The 18454-nt window shown below is 39.9% G+C and overlaps 1 protein-coding gene across 7 annotated transcripts in view; it reads left to right on the top strand.

Moving 5' to 3' along the window:
- The window catches only part of COBL (cordon-bleu WH2 repeat protein), a 164441-nt gene extending 148404 nt beyond the window's left edge, over positions 1-16037 (top strand). For 5 of the 7 annotated variants that reach the window (XM_075494105.1, XM_075494109.1, XM_075494107.1 and 2 more), the window contains 5 exons: positions 2671-2774; positions 4035-6058; positions 6687-6806; positions 8957-9211; positions 14725-16037. In XM_075494105.1, coding sequence (XP_075350220.1) covers positions 2671-2774; positions 4035-6058; positions 6687-6806; positions 8957-9211; positions 14725-14742 — 2521 coding nt within the window. In that variant the 3' untranslated portion in view covers positions 14743-16037. The remainder of the gene's footprint in view (positions 1-2670; positions 2775-4034; positions 6059-6686; positions 6807-8956; positions 9212-14724) is intronic. The other 2 variants (XM_075494111.1, XM_075494106.1) reach the window with 2 other exon arrangements.
- Positions 16038-18454: the final 2417 nt, after the last annotated feature.

Genomic DNA, 18454 nt, shown 5'->3' with positions numbered 1-18454 from the left:
GCACAGAGGATAATGAAAGAGACTTCTGCTGACTGTTGCGCCCATCAAGGAGAAAATTTTGCTGTAAGAGTCATTGAAAGATTCCTGTTGATTGACACGAGAAAAGAGCTGGTCAGTGCAGTGGACCCACACTGCATGTTTGGAGCCCAGGAATCCCTGTTCCAGTCCCAAATATGTTTTCCTAGATAAATTGCCTATAAAATTCTCAAGCCAATAGTTTCCATTATTTCCTGGAGAAAACCCAGCACAGACAACCTTAGTAATACAGATTTTGGATGTATTGTAGAACAGTCAGGCAATAGAAAGACACAATCAGGTGCCAAAAAGGTGATGAGCTGGCATGGCCTTTGTGAAATGAGGTCTCATTCTCTGATAGGTACGGGTTTACACATTTTTCTTCCACGGTTTTGGAAACAACTTCTTCACAGTAGCTTAGAGAAGGAGTCTCAATTTGCATCAGTAATTTGCTTCCAGCTGTGGACAACTGTCTTGCAAGATCAGCTTTGTAAAGAAGAAAGCAATATTTGCCTTCCGCGCTGGATAGACCTGTTGCTTAGCTGGTGCACAGTTTGAATGATTCTCCCATCAAAAACGCTCTCTCTGAGTGTGCAAATAAATTGTTTTAAAATGCACTCAAAGGAGAGCAAGTATTTTTAAATTAATTTTAGAAAACTTTCCCCTGCATAAACAATATGAAATACAGTCAGTTCATTCTTTCAGCCACCTTCAAGTTGAGAGTTTTCTTTGCCAGACTTCTGTCCCAATCCGAATGCTGCAGTAAGCTTAAATCTTTTTGTCAGATTGCTCAGATCAGTAATCTCACTGATTTGTGTGTGTGTGTGTGTGCTTCAGGGTACAGTAGGACTGCGGTCTTACAGCTCCAGTTGCCTCCACTGGAGACTTTGACTGATTTGTGCCACCTTTCTCTTAATCCATCAGGGGGAAAACTGAGTTTACCATGAGTCTTGCAGTGTGGGTGCTGGCCCTGAGCATCATCAATTCACGTTGGCTTCTGGGGATGTTCAGGGCCTGTCAAAGCTCAAGACAATGGCAAATGCTGGAAGAAATTGTATTCCAGTCACAGAACACTGTGTCTCTTCCTCTGTATTCAAACAACCAATACAGATTTCTGTCTTAGGTTCCAGTTTAGGAAACCACTTAAGCACATATGTAGCCTTGCCATCTTGAATTCATCCCATCTGTATGGTCAGATACACAAGGATATGTATGTGACAGAAGTTTTGGAAGGCTTCCTTGCAGGTGTGTTTTGCTGTTTTCATTAATCCCATGTAACTCAGCTTTGTAAGTGCAAGGCAGTTTAGGTGCAAGTAGAAGAATCAGGCTCCAGGACTACTACAAAAGACATAAAGAAAGGAGAGGTGAATACTAAATAAATAAATAAATAAATAAATAAATAAGTAAATAAAAATAAAATACCTGATGCTTCAGCATGTGCTTTCAGTTGCTCCTGATATGAGCAAGGGAAAAATCAAACAATAAAATAGCGAAAAAGGAAGCTACATTGTTAGACATAATTTAAATCAATGTCAGGAAACATCCCTGAATTTTTATTCAGATTGTTATCTTAAAGGGCAGCAGAAAAATGGCATTTTTCAGGTGATGTTTGGTAAACTACGAAAAAAATACGTCATCTGTTACTGTATCTGTGCTATTAAGGGTTTGATCTTGAAAAGGGCAAATTTGCTTCACCTGACCAGAGTTAATTTAAGTGTGGCTAGAATGGAAGGTTATTTTTTCAATAGGCTAATCACAAGGGCAAAACTTGGATACAGTGTCACAGATGACAGTGTCTTAAATTTAGGTGAGGAACAGGTAGCTGGAAAAAATGAATTGCCCAATGTGAAATCCCAGCTTCAGTGATTTAGATGGAAAAGCTCTGCTGGTCAAGATTTTTCTTCCTAAGAAACAGAAGGTCTGTTGTGTAACAGGTTGCCACATGTATTTTTTTTTAATTTTAGTTATTTTTTCTTAGGATTTTTCTTAGTTTCATCTTCTTTTTTTCTTTTAATAAGCCAAGACAACACTTGGCACTCATTCTGATTTCAGACTTGTTTCAGATCATTGTACAACTTCATCAAAAACCATGGAGTTATTTTCTGGCAAAATCAGGCCCCTTGATATTTTTCATTAGAAAGAGCTCTCAAGGGATTAGTTCTCTTTCCTCCTCCCCTCCCTCCCCTCAGGATGCAGAGTGATTGTCTAACAGTACTTAGCTGTATTTATTTTTCATTGTCATGCAATTTTTATTTAATTAAGGTGCAGATATATTGGCACAGTGGGTGCACAGGATGGCTAGTGGTCTGCTTTAAAATTATATGTATATGCAAAACCTTTGCCTTGGCGTATGCTGCTTTTCTGCAGCCCAGCTGAAATGCATACTTCACAGTGAAGCCAGACCACTTCTTTGCGACAAGCTTTATTAATCCTGATCTTTTGATCGCCAGCATACTGAGTATGCTCAGGCATCACAGAGACCCTTCCTAGATGTGGATGTGTCAGTGTGGTGCTGTGTGTCTCTAAGGCTGCATATTCTTCATACTTTGGGGAATGAGTTTCAGAACCCCGGTGGAACCAAAGGGGCTGAAATCAGAGCAACAGTACAAAGCAAAAAAAGGGGGAGACCCAACCTTTTTCTCCTCTTTCATTTAGCAGGAGAGATGAAGAAATGGCTTCGGCTAAGCATGAGAATGAGGATATATTCATTGCTGAACAACTCCAGCAGACTTTGGCTGGCCTGGATGAAGATTTAGAAGGTAGGGAAGCATGTTACCTGTGAAGTACAAAAGAGAGAGGCATAGCCAGGAGATGGAGAGTCAGACTGTACTCTGAGACGTCTGCACATTTCTCACTAAGATGACTGGGAACAACTCACAGGTCTATGGCAGAATGTGGTCAACCCAAAGTGGCTGCTCTCCCTTTGCTTCTGGGGCAGCCACTCTTTACCGACTCTCACTGAATATTTTCAAGCTGCTTATCAGATTGTCACTGTATTTCGGTGTCTGCTACCAAAAAGAGATGAACAGCAGTTTATGGACACATTTTATGGGCCAAATTTGGTATAATTTCATTGACTTCAGTGAAGCTAAATCAGTTGTGAATTTAGCTCTGTGTTTAATGAACAATGCCTTCGTTTTGTATTTTATCATAATGAAGTAGAGAAGGGGGTACATTTTTGTACCCAATGCTTCCTTTGCATTAGCAGACATATTTTAAAGTTAAAAATCAAAAACATGAAAAGAAACAGTGGGAAGAGATAAAATGTTATATTGTGCTCCTCTTTTTCGTACGGTGAATAAAATTATTTCTCTGTTAATGGTTTGTCACCAAATGGTGTTGAATACTTTTTTAAAACTTCCCATCTTTATTTCAGTACTTCTGCAGTGGACTCGATTCTGATTTAATTTCTGTGAGTTCTCTAACACTGCAATTTCTTAGCTTCTGTGTTGTAACCCTTGATTTATACCAGCAAATTTGAGAGGAGAGTTAAGCTTCTTGCACAATGAGGCTTCTGGAGTCACTGGTAATGAAGGGTGAGAAGAATGGAGAAAAAATACAAGTACTGTTTCTTTGTTTGCTTGCTCAAGGAAATCCTTCAGCTGGGCTGTTATTACTAACCAGGTCTGGGAAACATAATTTGGAGTTGCTCACTGTTTCTCAGAAATGTTTCTCCTTTGGAGTCATGTGGTGAAATGTTTATCACTGAGAGAAGTTAGTCAAAGATAAGGTATGAACAATAGATTAAATTCTGCTTTCAGCTGCATTTGTATGTTTCCCACTGGCTGAAGCAGGAGGACTGCAGGAATATTTGGCTGATCCTAATCAGCAACCAGACAATAAAAAGGACCCAGATCTCTCTTTTTTTTGTAACACAGGCATAAATATGTTCCTGTTAGTTTTAGTGTAACTAAAATATCTGATCCGCTTAAGCTTGTACTGGCTGTTTGTGTAATTTAAAGTCATACTGCCTAAATACTGCCTATATGTAACTGCCTATATGTATGTGTATTTTGCAGCAGTGGACGGTATAAGTAATTCTGACTCTGAGTACCTCAATGAAGTGTTGAGCCCACATACAAGAAAAGTTGAGGCTGCCCAAGATGTTACCGTTTCTGTTCCAGTAACAGTCATAGATGATGCTCCAGAAGCTAGCACCTCTAGCTCAGCTGGAAGTCAAGAGGCAGAGACAAGGATTTCACAGAATATCTCAGCTGACTCTGTTAATACAGGAAACTTTACAAATAAAAACAACAATGCAGGTTCCTTTGATAAAGGACACACAGATAGTGGAGCTCTATGCATATCCAAGGACCTAATACATCAGCAACCATCTGAAAATGAATTCAGTCACTTGCCTGTGGAACAGAGGAGAGATATGTTTGAGTCTCTCACATCCTCCTTCGAAAAAAGAAGTGAAAAGAACTTAAGACTGGACCCCCTCCCCAAACATGGTGTGAAGTCTGAGGAATGTAAATCTAAGCTGACTCCATCTCACTCCAAGGCCACAGCTGAAATCAGTACAGCAAAAGAGAAGATAAATGCACTGAATGAATGTAGTAACAGGGAAAGATCTCTGAAAAAAAGTAAATCAGAATTAGAAATCAAATGGCCACCAGCAAAAAAACCTGAAGTAGAAGAAGTCCCATCAACACCCACGTGGTGTCATCGTGCCCAGAATTCAGGAACAAACTACGAACCTAAAATGGGATTGACAACCTTTAAAGTTGTCCCTCCGAAACCTGAAGTAAAACATTTCAATAGAGGAGTTTCTCTCTCCGCTGGTGCCATTAAGATAGATGAACTAGGCAACCTTATAGGCCCAAACACTGGTGTCAGTAAGCACATACCGGGTACCTCTACTGATGAAAGCGAGGAAATTCATCTTGGCAAAGTGAAGGCATTCTGGAGGTCAAGTTCTGTGGAAAAGCAAAGTGATGACTCTGCTGAGCACCTTCCTAAAAAGTCAGCAGTCACTACAAACTCTAAGCCCGTTACTATAAAACATGAACACAAACCTGTCTGTCTCGCAGCTCCAAAACCTGTAGCACCACAAACTGTTAGTACCCAGGTAGCTGAAAGACAGTCTGAGAATGAAAGGACCAAAGCACCTCTTCCAGTTACACAGTCTCAAGTAACACCATTAGTGGCCCCAGCCATTAATAAGGACAAGCTGGAGCTTCCATTTCTAAAGCCACATAGGAGAACTTCGAGTCAGTATGTTGCCTCTGCCATTGCAAGACACATCAGCGTAACTACCTTTAAGTCTGACTCTATGGAATATCATGAGAAAGATGAAAATAAGCAAGGGGCAGGAGAGGTTAAAACTGAAGCAGGAGTTTCACCAAAAAGATGTATTATTGTGGCCAAGTATAGCCCTGTGGAAACAGAACCAACAGAAACAAGAGAAACTCTTTCAAGTATTTTTACTTGCAGTCAAAAAGCATCCCACAGGTTTACACCTGGTGATAATTCTGGTGTGGAAAACAAAGTAGTTAACATCAGGGCACCAAATCAAGCAACTCCTGTGAGTTTCTATAAAAAGAATGCCAGTGTCCTACTTACTAAATCCTCTTCAAAGGATAACAACAGTGCAGAAGACGATCATGGTTTAAACAGCAAAGAAAGTATAGCAGAGAAAAAGACCCGTCTTTTCTTTGACCAGAAATGTGAGACTTTGACCCACACTAATTCAGCCTCATCTCTCAAGTCTCCTGATCTCCAAGGAGTCCCATCCTCTGTCAGCTCATCTTCGCGAGTCACTAAATGGCCTCCGGCTAACGGTGTACAAGTTAGCTCACTTAAAGCTTCACCCGACCTAAATGGTGCAGCAGCAAACGCAGAGTCAGAACAGGAGGAGAAACCTGATGATTCGGATATTAATGCTATCAGTGAACTGGATGTTAACGTGCAGACCAATATCTTTGGACCAAAGAAGAAGTTCAAACCTGTTGTACAGAAACCGATTCCAAAAGACACGTCACTGCACAGTGCCCTAATGGAAGCCATTCAAACAGGAGGGGGAAAGGAGAAACTCAGAAAGGTAAGTGGAGACGTTTTTTAGCCTGTTCAGACTGCAGAGCTCTGTATTCACCCTGTCAGACAGCAGAGGTTTTATAACTGGTACAGTTGCTGGTGAGCTGGCATACACAAGGCATTTGAAAAATTTATAATGGCAAAATACAGACCAAGCCACTGCTTATTCTGCACATCCTGTATATTATGCAACAGCACTGCTGCTGCACTAGCTAGAAGAGGCAGAGGGTGCAGAGCTACAGCATAAAGGAGAGGTAATTGAGGTTAGCCTAAGAGCCGAACCTGCATCTCAGCATGTTATGTAAAAACAGGAACGCACAGCATGGAGAAAACTTGTAAATATCAGCAATGAATGAAATCTGCGTTTTGTATTACTAGGCGATACTAGTTTGCCACTGACTTCATGCTCAGGGGATATGAGACTGCATCTGTAAGTACAGCATTACTGTCTACACGTATCCTCACCATTCAGTGTGAGTAAGGATTGTAAAAGCAGGCCCAAAGGAAGACAGACTGATTAGTCTCCATAGCTTGCATTCTGGTACAAGTGCCAAAAATATTTTTAATTGTGTTTCCAAACTATCTCTAAGTAAATATCTAATAACAATGTGAGGTTTATTCTTTTCATATTCTAGGTTTCAGACAGTGCACTAAATGGCAATCACAGGAAACCTTCATATGCTGAGCCAGAGAATGAGCGCTCAGCCCTACTAGCAGCAATTAGAGGCCACAGTGGCACCTCAAAGCTGAAAAAGGTAAGAAATCAAAATGGTAAGTGATCTTTTAAGTACAGTCTGTTCCTACTGGGTGATTTGAATAAACCCAGATATGGCACAAACTAAACGTTGTGCTGGAAAGAGAGAAGTTGAGGGGAAAATAATAAGATGTAAGACCGGATCTGACTTAAGCAGATAGCATAGCGGGTCCAATCCTATCCTCTGCTATAAAACTTAACACTTTTTCAAACGGTGTGCTTTTAGCTGAGAAAGAAACATGTAGAAATCCAAACGAATTACAGGGAATATACATAGAAGACATCCAATGTTCATCGTTTTCACATTTAGGTGGGGTTTTTTGTACTGTAGGAGTATGCAGTTAGATTAATATATTTGCATTACCTACCGTATGCATCCAGTCCCAGTTACCTGAAAACACACTAGGGCTTCTTCATGCATGCTGTTGATCTGTTAACATGAGCTGGTGCATGCAAGTTGTATGCAAGCAACTGATGCTGATGGAACATCAACTTTCACCACAGCAGGATGATTCCTTCTGTCTGGAAGATTTACCTAACCATTAAAGCATCTCTTATTCCTAATAGCCAAAACCTGCATTGTTCTAGCCTTAGTTTTCACTCAGTTCACTAATCCAGCCAAGGATGTATATTTGGCAAGGAAGTTCCCATTTCCCTCATGCAATGACTCAGGCCATTAGCACATATCCAGATAGCTGGCATTAGCTAGAAAGAATCTTTTGCCTGTGTTAGGCAATTACTTCGTCCCTCAAATATCTTACTGCCCTTGCTGCAGGTAGCGTACAGCTTCCTCTGAGCCTGAGAGCAGGACATGCTAGGCAGCAGCCATCTTCACGCATACTTAACTGCATTCTGTATTCATTGGGAATAAATGTAAATTTGTGTAAAAGAGGCTCTGACAATGAAGTGGTGGTGTATTATCACAGAGACTTTTTGGAATACTTTCCTCCAGCAGAGAAGCTTTTGCCATCATTTTAAAGGAAGTTGCCTAGAAACCGAACGCTTCTTTTTCACACTGTGTCACCTGTGCTAGTTAAAGCACCATGTTTGTACGTATACAGGGTGAGATATAGATGTGCTATGATGAAAGGGCTGTTCCTTTCATGTTATCTCAAATGTTCATGTTTTATCTGACATGACATTATTCCCATATATTGTGTGTGTGTACAGTGAAGGAACAGAATATAGGAGCTCTCTGAATGTGGATTATTTGATGGGAGATGAATCCTTTCATTTTTCACGAGAGAAGTTTTGTGCCTCAGTTTCTCTGAGAAAGGAATGCTAATGCATCTGCTTGAAAACCTCCCATTTGGCACATGATACTGAATTTCCTAATAATCGTGAAATCGTTGTAATTACTAACAATTTATCATGATTATTACTAGTGATGTTGTTAATGGCAAAAATATTTGTTGAGACAGTTGATGGAAAAGCTGGCTTAGTCTGAAAGATTGCCTCCTCCCCCTGCATTCATTTCAAGTAGGGTGAGTTTCCAAGCTGGTAATTCGTGCAGAAATTTTAGTTTCAGAAATTCCACACAAACATGCTTGGAAGAGCAATCAATTGATTTTGTTCTCAGTGCTTTCATGTAGTTCTCTCTGGTCCTTTTTTTTTTCCTTCTTTTTTTTTTTTTTTTTTAAGTATGGCTGGAAACTTTAGGTTTAATAGCATTTTTTTCAATGAAGCCATGTCTGAGAGCTCAAATCTAGAAGAACCTCCCTGTCATCTGAGATTATTTCTGTGCAGCCCAGACTGCAAAAAGTAATGAGATTCCTGGGTGGCTACTGCAGCCTTAATATATCTTCCTGATTCCAAAACCTCTGTGGTTGTTTCCAAATGAATACCAAGTCCAATTCGCTCTCTTACCTTACATGCCAAGAAAAGTTACAGGATGCTGGAGCTCACAGTAAATAAAGATTGAGTTTCTGAGACGGAGTCAATGCCAAATCCTTGATGCTGGTAGTCAGCCCAGCTGAGTGATGTGAGTGAGTAGTAACAGATGTTCAACCCTATGAGCAAACAAAAGTTCTACGTGTTTTACATCATTCAAGCAAAGTGAAATCAGGGTACTGAAAGTTCATCAAATGTCACATAATTACAGTTTAGTCGTGCTTTATATTAATTACCTCCTTTCAACTGCATCATGAGCAGATCTCCTCGTTGGCCTCCGAAGAGCTGCAGAGTTTTAGGAATGCAGAACTGTCCTTGCAGAAGGCAGAAGACCCTCAGGAAGAGCATCTTTGTATCCCACCTGCCCCTACCCAGCCACCGCCACCACCACCTCCCACTCAGCTGTCAGCAGCAGCTCCTAAATCCTCTGCCATGGCTACAGGTAACCCTGGGGAGGCAAGGCAAGCCCTAATGGAGGCCATTCGCTCTGGTGCTGGAGCAGCAAAGTTAAAAAAGGTAAAAGTACTTTTATATTTTATTGTGGCTGAAACAACCTAGGCTTGCTGTGCTTTGAGAGCCATTTAGAAGCTGTTCTAGCCACACATTTCTTTCTTCCATCAGAAGGTGGTACATGCACTGTTTCCTCTAACTGAGTCAGAGATCAAGAGTGTATTTCAAACCTTTGAACAGCTATTAAAACATACTATTAAGACTAGAACATGCCTGTGCATATATGCAACCGTATGAATAGTCAATACATCTTTTTTAAGAGAACATCAAGAGCATGAATATCATTTCAGAAAGCATTTTCATGCCCTTTTCATTCTTGTGAATCTGAGATAATTCTGGATGTCCTTTAGACAAGGTGAACCGAGGAAAGATCAGATATGAGACCCTGAAGCAAATTTAGAGATAAGTGTTCTCTCCTAATTTCAGTAGTGTGTCCTAGACTTTGATTCCCAACACTTACACCTTGGTCGCACATGCTGACAGCTGTCAGTAAAACTATGGGGTTGTCTTAATGTCTGTGTGAACTTTATTAATTGGATGATGTGTGTTTCACTTCTGTGGTCAGCTATGGGTTAGTCAACTCCCAGATGGCTAAATGCTCAGTTGCCCAAGTGTGATTTTTGGAGTAAGTTCACTTATGTCATTGATCAAAATTTGTTCTTCCTAACCTCGAGTTACACTGCATTTCTTGGTAAAGAGAAGCACATCAATTGGCCTTAGTGGAGTCATCCCAATATTACACTGCTGTGTCCAAGAATAGACTTTGATCCAAGGACTTTAGGGAATGTACAAAAGCAGATGTAGTTTTCCCAACACGTGATTTAGCTGATGCCAACCATAAATGTGTACATAGGCTTTAGCCTTGCTTACTTGTCCTCTTTAAAATAATTCAAAAAATACAATCAAATTTTAACATTAAAAAGTAGCTCAAACAAATCTTGTTTCTGATAAACCAGAAATTCCACAGAATCATACAAATGGCACAAACAAATCAGTGTTTCAGGGAAGTTTACATCAGCATGCAAACAGAAATCTGGATGTGCAGTTATTTTGCGTGTGAAAAATTACATCTATATTATGCATACCACTATGAGGAGTGGCTGAGGTCACTTGGTTTGTTCAGCTTGGAGAAGAGGAGGCGGAGGGGTGACCTCATCGCAGTCTACAACTTCCTCAAGGGGGGCAGCGGAGGGGGGAGGCGCGGATCTCCTCTCTCTGGTGGCCGGCGACAGGACACGAGGAAATGGAATGAAGCTGCATCAGGGGGAGTTCAGATGGGACATTAGAAAAAGGTTCTTCACTGAGAGGGTGGGCGGTCACTGCAAAAGGCTCCTCAGGGAAGTGGTCACGGCACCGAGCCTGTCAGAGTTCAAGGAGCGTCTGGACGATGCTCTTAGTCATATGGTTTAGTTTTAGGCAGTCCTGCGAGGAGCAGGGAGTTGGACTCAATGATCCTTATGGGTCCCTTCCAATTCAAGATATTCTATGCTTCTATGATTCTAAGACTACAAATTATGAAGAAATAATACTCCAGATCAGGCCTTTATTTCCTCACTTCACCAATTTACAGAAAAAAAAGGGGATTTGGACATTCAAGAATACTTCATGCAGTTGTTTTCTAAATATTTCCAAATTCTTTGTTCTTCCAACTACATTACTCTTGTGGAAGTCTCTGAGGAGACCCATAGCTTTACTCATTAAAACAAGTCTTTATCATATCCTTGGGGATTTATTTCAAAACAGTTAGATAGCCAGTGCAGACCATGAAAGTAAGCTTGATATACTGATGTATTCTGTGATATACTAATGTGTTCTGCTAAATGCTGTGCCTGTCTTCTTTCCTTTTCAAGACAGTAATTTTTGGTAGTTTTGACATTTAAATGACAGAAGACTACATCTCTTACTGTATAGGTCTTTCATGAAAATAAGAGAGCAGCATTTTGTCCAAGACAGAGTATGATTTTGTTATTATTGTGCTGTCCTTCATGATACTGGATGTGCAAGCTAAGTCTTGTATGTGCCAAAGACATCGTATCACTGACATCTGAGATCTCATGCCCTTGATTACTGATAAAAGTAAAAAAGTTGCCAGATTTCTCAAAGAGTTTCTGTCCAGTGCATATTAATCTCTCTCCTAGCTTGCTGCATTAAATGAGAGCAGAATTCTGATCCTTCTCTGCAGTTGGACAACTTGTGACAGTGAAGGTTGACTCGGTAGAGGAGAATATATGATAGCTGTGTGTCAGGGTTTTCTTCCTTTACAGCTGAAGAACATGTCTACAAGGAACACTGAGTTTTTGGTAGACAGTGGCTGGCAGGTGGTTTTGTGCCAGGGCAGAAGCAAGCTTTTTTCTTTGTTTTGCCTTCTCTGTCAAAGATCTGTGATGTCATGATTTGGAGGTGTGAGCACAGAGCCATTTTTGGCTTTGCTTTCTAGATTTTGGTTGCAACTAGACAGCAGAGTAGGTAGTTCAGTTCTGTAATTGTGTCTGTTTCTCTTCCATTTTCTTCTCGAGTTTGCTGGAACAAGGGCTTCTGATGGTGAAATCATTTATTTAGCTAATATTGTGGGGAACTGGGAAGAATCTGCATTCCTTAGTTATGTATGACTCAGTTTGTTCTTATTTATGAGGGGTTATTTGCAATGGAAGTAGATCAAACGTGGCTGTCGCAGGAACCAAACATAAAAAGCAACCAATTGCCTAGATAAGGAGCATCCCAACAAACGTTTGAGCTCTATTAATATCTGTGAAAAGGCAACTCCTCCAGTCCACCCCTGATTACACAGCTGTTTGCTAAAGTCATGAACTTTAAGGTTAAAAGATCCACTGTGCAGGAAGGGAGGAGAGAAATTGCTGCAGGCTGACCCTGCCTTGCTGAGAGTCAGGGTCTGCACCACACAGGCTGTAACTGGGTCATGCAAAACAAACCAGAGCAAAAATAGGTACTTGAGGGAAACGCCAAGTATAGGTAAGACAGTATGCGCATAGGTCTCCTGGCTGTTCTTTAATCCATTTCTTGGAGTACTGTGCCTGCTTTGGCAAATAAGTCATACTTTGTTTTGAAGAAACGGCTTCTGTTTTATTGCACACTTTTGCTGTCCACAGACTCCCAAAGGAAAATTCTTGTGGGTGCCAAGCCTAGTTGGGCCTGCTCAGTAAAATGGTTCTTCCTCAGTGCAGTGCAGTTCAGAGACCTGCCAGAAAGCGGTTAGACTACAGATCCTACCCAAAGGGAATGGAGATGCAGACATGTTATTGGAAAGGGATGAACTTACCGAACTGGAAAAGACCTGACAATGTGCAGAAAGTAACCTTTTTCTTCAGTTTTCAAAATGGTCTGTCCAGAAACCTGGCAGGTATTTAACACGTCCAAAGTATAACAACAGCAAGTCCGGGAGATGGCGTCAAGTAAGGCCACCAACCAGGATGGCTGACCTAGTGCCTTTGGTGGTTAATTGTCTTGAGAAATGAACGTGCCTCACTAGTGAGGAGCCTGCTTCCCAGCCATGCAGTCTGCCTCCTGTACAAAGGAGAATCAGTTGATCTAGGAAATAAACAGCTGATCTGAGACCAAATTTTGGCTAATTCTGGTGAGCAAAACTCAGGTCATAGAGCTGTACCGTTTGAGCTTCTGGTGGTAAAAGTGAACTAGTGTTTTCCTTAAATTGTATCAAGCAACTTTTGTCACAATTTCACATACTTAAGATCTTTATGTTTAGTTTTTAAACTTTCTATGTCAGAAAATGCAAAATAACCTAGCTAGATTTCTGAAATTCTCTATATCATTGCATGTGTATTTTTGTGTCTGTGTAACTTGCCTTGGGATTTACCATGATTATCTGTGGAAAAAAACATAACTACGCATGCAAATAACCCATTAGATGTCTAGCTGTAGGTATAGTTGCAGCACAAGCCCATGCAGGATTGAAAATCTTACCCAACAAAGAGAAGCTGTAAAAGTTGCCTTAGCTTATATGCCATCTACTCATTTTAGGTAGAGTTGTACCCAGGGATTTGGTAGAAATATTGCAGGGGAATGTGCCTGCACAAGGTGGGGAAGGCAAGTTGTATATCTGAAGAACAGGGTTTTTCTTATGGTAAAATCATTTCTTTAGACCACTTTTTAATGGTACATGCAAGAGAGATTCTACAGATTTCATGTGTTTTCCAGTAAAGATTGGAGCTGTATCTAAAGCAGCCTTTTCTGTTTACTTGCTGCAATTTTAAAAATTAATTTGGCTCCATCAAAGTATCCACAAGCGTTCATGCCAGTGTTCGGCATTGGCATTTAGTCACATGAACTCTTGATACATGCAGTGTATCGTTCTGTTGGCAATCAAAGGAGCCAGGTAAGGTAATTACTGCACCCATTACAATGAGTCCCTGGTATACGCTGGGATAATTTGAAGTTGGTTGCCAACAAGTAATGCATTGATCTGAATTATGGCATGTTGAGTGTCTTCTAGGAAGCATGGCCTAGTTCCATACCTTTATGTCAAGAAGTAGACTACTCTTCTCACATAATCAGAGATATATAATTGCGAATGAAGAAGTACTGTTTCTTACCATCAGTGTCTGTGGATGCAATGACAGAGGTTACAGACTCAAAGCCGCAGCTGATGTTGGCATTGGTATGCTGGAAATGGGGCAGGAGGCCCCACTAAAACGTTGGCTGAACTTGATATACAGGTAGTCAAATGAGCCTGTAAAGTGATTCTAGTTCCCATGTGCAGTGAGGGGCAGTCATTTGCATGCTGTCATTCTATTTGAATAGAAAGATAAAATTTAATTTGGACTCTTCACCTTGCTAATAATTTGTACCATGACCTATTTTTTTCCGCAAGAATAAAGCTTCTGCCATGGATACTAAGGCCAAAATGGAAGGTTTAGACTTGATCAAATACATTATTCCTTTTAGCTTTTGTGGTGACCTTAATGTATATCTCTCTGATAGAATCAAAGATCAGTAACTTTGATTTTGGAAGAGCACCTAGCATATGAATTTAAAATTAAGCATATGCTTAGATGACCTGAGGACTAGGAAGGAAGATAAGCATTTGTTTAAGTATGTTCCTGAATCAAAGCCTTTGGGAGTTTCCTTCATTCAATCAGGAAGCAAAGTACTCATCAATTGATTTTTATGACCAGTGACAGCTAATTGATACTGAACAGATTTTGACTGTCAAATATTGCGTACTTGCAGCCTGGGTTTCTGTTCATTCCACAAAATGAAGGAAGTTCACAGAAAAATACATCACCTATGTTCCAGTAATCATGTAATTGCAACCATTAATACCTAACGGATGTATGAGGTGTGGGTTTTTTAGGGAAGGATAATACCTTTCATTAGACCAACTGATAGAGCTAGAAAAAAGCAGATAAGCTTTAAGTAGTCTCAAGTAGCTGATGAAGAGACTAAGCCTGAAAACAGCCCCACAGGAGAATGTTTGGTTAACAATGTCAACAGTTGGAGGTTTAAAAATATCTTGAATGATCATGTGCTTTTCTTTGTTATAGGTCCCTCTGCTTGTTTGAATCATGTATAAAGAACAGGTAATTGGAAAATCTAACCCCGTATGCACCCATAATCACCATTCAAGGTCTGAAGTGGCAAAAAACATCAAGAAGTTTAGTTTATTCTCTTGTCTACAAGCCAAAATAAGTCGTAGTTAATTTTCTGTGTGTTCCTGCATAATGGTTCTGAGGGGAAAATATGTTGCTCTGCTGTAAAGCTTCTGTGCCAAGGAATTGTGTTTTGCCTCTGAATATTTAAGGTTGCCAATAAACTATTCTTGTTGGCAGGTTAATAAGAATATAAACACTGTGCAGTCCTGTGTTAATACTTACTGTGTTTATGGGCAAAATTAAAAGACTTCACTAGCTATCTGAAAAGTAATACTCATTTCAAGTTGTTAAAAGTATGTAACTATTTCAAACTATTTACTTGCTTCTTATTTGATTTGGAAAAGGGCTGTAAGCGATTAGGGTGAAAACCAGAATAAAGATCTATAAAAAACAATCACAAGAAAAAAGTTGTGGTACATTATGAAGGACCTAAATTGTCATATGCTGGAGTCATTGGTTTTTAAAATTAGATGAACTTTGTATCTCTGGTGCAGCTCTGAGAAAGCAGGCAATCAATAATGAATGTGAGACAGTGTCTATTGAAAAGTTACTTATGGGATATGACATATAGAATGCTAATATGCAGAGATATACTGAACCCTAGTAACATTCATGGCACTTTAAAAATACTGAGACACCTTAAAGGATCTCTGTTTGCAACAGGCTATGAAGGTTATAAATAAGATTCAGAGTACTGCATAGAGGTCCAAGATTTACAATTCATTCCTGTGCTGCAAAATGAAGTGAAGCTGGTTTATACCAGTAACCAGGACTTTTGTTGTCTCTTGTTCAGGTCATGCATAAGTTGGCCCTTTGTTTCCGATTCGTATGGCTGTTGTATGTTGTCTCACGAGTATTTATAGCAGCATCTTTTTCAAATGTTAACTACTTTGGTAGTTGTTGTTGTACATATTTTGAAAATATTTTGTTAAATTGATTAACTTAAAAAGGACAAATGAAAATGCTTTTCCATGTTTCCTATATTGTAATGAATCTGAAGAAGAGGAAGTTTGTACATTTACATTTTTATAATCACAGACAGGAGTGGTGGCAGATTCTTTTTTCTTTGGAGCTGAAATTTAAAATGTATAGCTATGTAATGTTGAAAGCATGAGAATATTTAGCCATCTGCATTTAATGTGACTATATATTATATATTGTAAAATATTGATGTCAGTTAGTGCCACAAATAAAAACAAAATCAAAACCTGACATGGCTTGAAAGACTTTATTTGCCGAATGTTTTCCATTTACAGAAAGAAATTAGAACTAGAGATGGACTTCAGCAAACCAGTATGCTGTGTTTGATGTCTCAGGTCTAATACAAAATGTTGCAAGCCAGGAAAGGGCTCACAACTAATCTGGGAACACAGTAGAAATCACCAAGTAGAATCAAGATGTCAGAGTTGTATACATTTTGATAATAATGCAGTACTGATAACGATCCATTTCCTCATTAGGGAAGCTAGTATATTCAGAATTAAGGTGCTCTGTCACACCCTAGGATAAATAAGATCACCTTTGTCGACTGGTTAGCCTCCTTTTGCTTTAAGAGTCTTCTTAGTATGCCTTAGATCAGGAATGCTAACGTTAAAAATGCTATCGCAGGAAAGGATTCAGTCACTCAGAAGCTTGAATGCTGTAGATAGTCCCACCAGCAGCGAATACAGCTTCCTTGGTTAGGTGCTGTAAGACAGAATTCAGAGTAGGTCTCCTTCTTCTTGTTCTTAGTGTTGCCCGAAGGCCCTGGGTCTGTAGCCCCTCCGTACTAACACCTCTTTAGTGTAATAAGTTGTATGGGTACATACTTTTCAGTGTGAGGGATCCAGAAATGGATTTTGAGATAACACCCCCCTCCAGGCTTTGCAATGCAAAGGGTCTGGGTCTGGGTGCTGGTACTGCATAGGACTAAAGTTTATAAAAGAGTTATTCATGGATTAACTTCTGAGTATCGAATTCCCATGGGTAAAAAACTATAAGATTAAGAACAGCTGCCAGATGAGATGTCACCTTCACTGTGACAGCAAAAAAGTGATGAAAAATCTTGCTGGCTCAGTCACAGCTCAAGCTAAAAATGGAGGGGGAGTTCAGCTGTGTACAGTAGGAAGCTAGACTGGGTGTGCATTCCCTTCTCATGTTGATGGGAGATGTGTATGCTCTTACACTGTCACCCAGGTGCTGTTGAATTCCTGGTAGCAGCTTAATTTAACCCTAAATGAATGGAACTTTTAATATAAACCTATTTTCCATGAAGTCTAGTCACAGGTATGACCCTTCCATATAATAACTTTATGTTAATGCTTTTAGCAGTCTTCATTTGGGAAGTAAACATGCATCAGTGTTTAGTGCATATCAGGCAAGCGCTTTTGGAGCTCTTCACCCCAGCATCCCCTCTTCTACCCTGCTTCATGACTAGGGCACTGGATTCCTACTGGATTAGCAAATTATCTATTATCAGAAATTAGCATTCAGTCCATGGAACCAGACTGGAGCTCATCCTAAGTTAAAAGAAAAACCCTGAAATGTGTCTGGTAAAGACATCATGTCCTCGGCACCAAATATTTTGATCTATATATCTGCTCTTACTGGTCCACACTGTGTGCTAGTGCAGACACAGCCTATGTCTAGAGGTATACATGCCACCTAGGTTAGTCCCTGACATGTCATTTCATGGCACTTGTAGCTGGACAATCTGCAGGCTGGTTTCTTTTTTGAAGGACTGAAAGAAGGACAGCGAGCTCCCCTTTTCCCCAGTCTATCTCGCAGCCTAGGTTTTCCCCACATACTCTTACCTCAGTTCAGCCAGAGGAAGGAGTCTGATATATGCCCGATTCATCTGGTCCTTGATACTGTCTTTTTGAGTAAGATATTCAAATGAGATGAAAAATGGTATCACCAGGGAAATCAAATGGAGAATTTGGATTTGGTATCTTTATTCCTTGTACAGGTATAAATCAATGTTCAGGGCCTAGAGAAATCCAGTCTCATGTCTCAAATCAAAGTTGTAGGTCTCCCCTCCCTTTTTTACATGTTTTTTATTAACTTTTTTTTTTTACTGAGCTCAGAGTATTCCTCAACCATAAAGGCAGCATTAAATTGCTCTGATTAGATATTTAATTTTAAATAATATTGGCTGTCTGCATGAGCTATTTGACTTAACAGGACTTCATTATAGATTCTTCTTTCTTGTACAGACAGCCTGCTAAAGCTGGACGTGCAAAGTATTGGACCAAAAGACCTTTCAACATGCATATCAATCCACAGAGTTTCGAACACGGCAGGATTCAACTTCCCCGGCTCAGACAAGTGATTTGCACAATTTATGCTACATTTACTACAGCCAAAAATTGGCATTTCATCAGCGTGTAGCAAAAAGGAAGGGAACGAGAGATGCATTAATGAAACAATGGAAAATGCCACCCCGAGATAGTTTGTGATGTTTTCCCTCTCCAGAAAAGAAAGAAGCAATTCTTTTGTTCGGTGCTGTTTAGCATTAAGCACGTGGTTTAATTTGAATGCAAAAATCTGCTCAAATCTTGATTTGAGTCAGTTTGAGCGAAAAGTTCATAAATTGATTCTTTGTTGGTGCAATATGAAAAATAGTTGTCTTCTACAACAGCTA

Source organism: Mycteria americana, chromosome 2, assembly GCF_035582795.1.
Source record: "Mycteria americana isolate JAX WOST 10 ecotype Jacksonville Zoo and Gardens chromosome 2, USCA_MyAme_1.0, whole genome shotgun sequence".
In the NCBI taxonomy this organism is placed as follows: domain Eukaryota; kingdom Metazoa; phylum Chordata; class Aves; order Ciconiiformes; family Ciconiidae; genus Mycteria; species Mycteria americana.
Note: the sequence above shows the minus strand (reverse complement) of the source record. Positions and strands in the feature narration are given on the sequence as shown.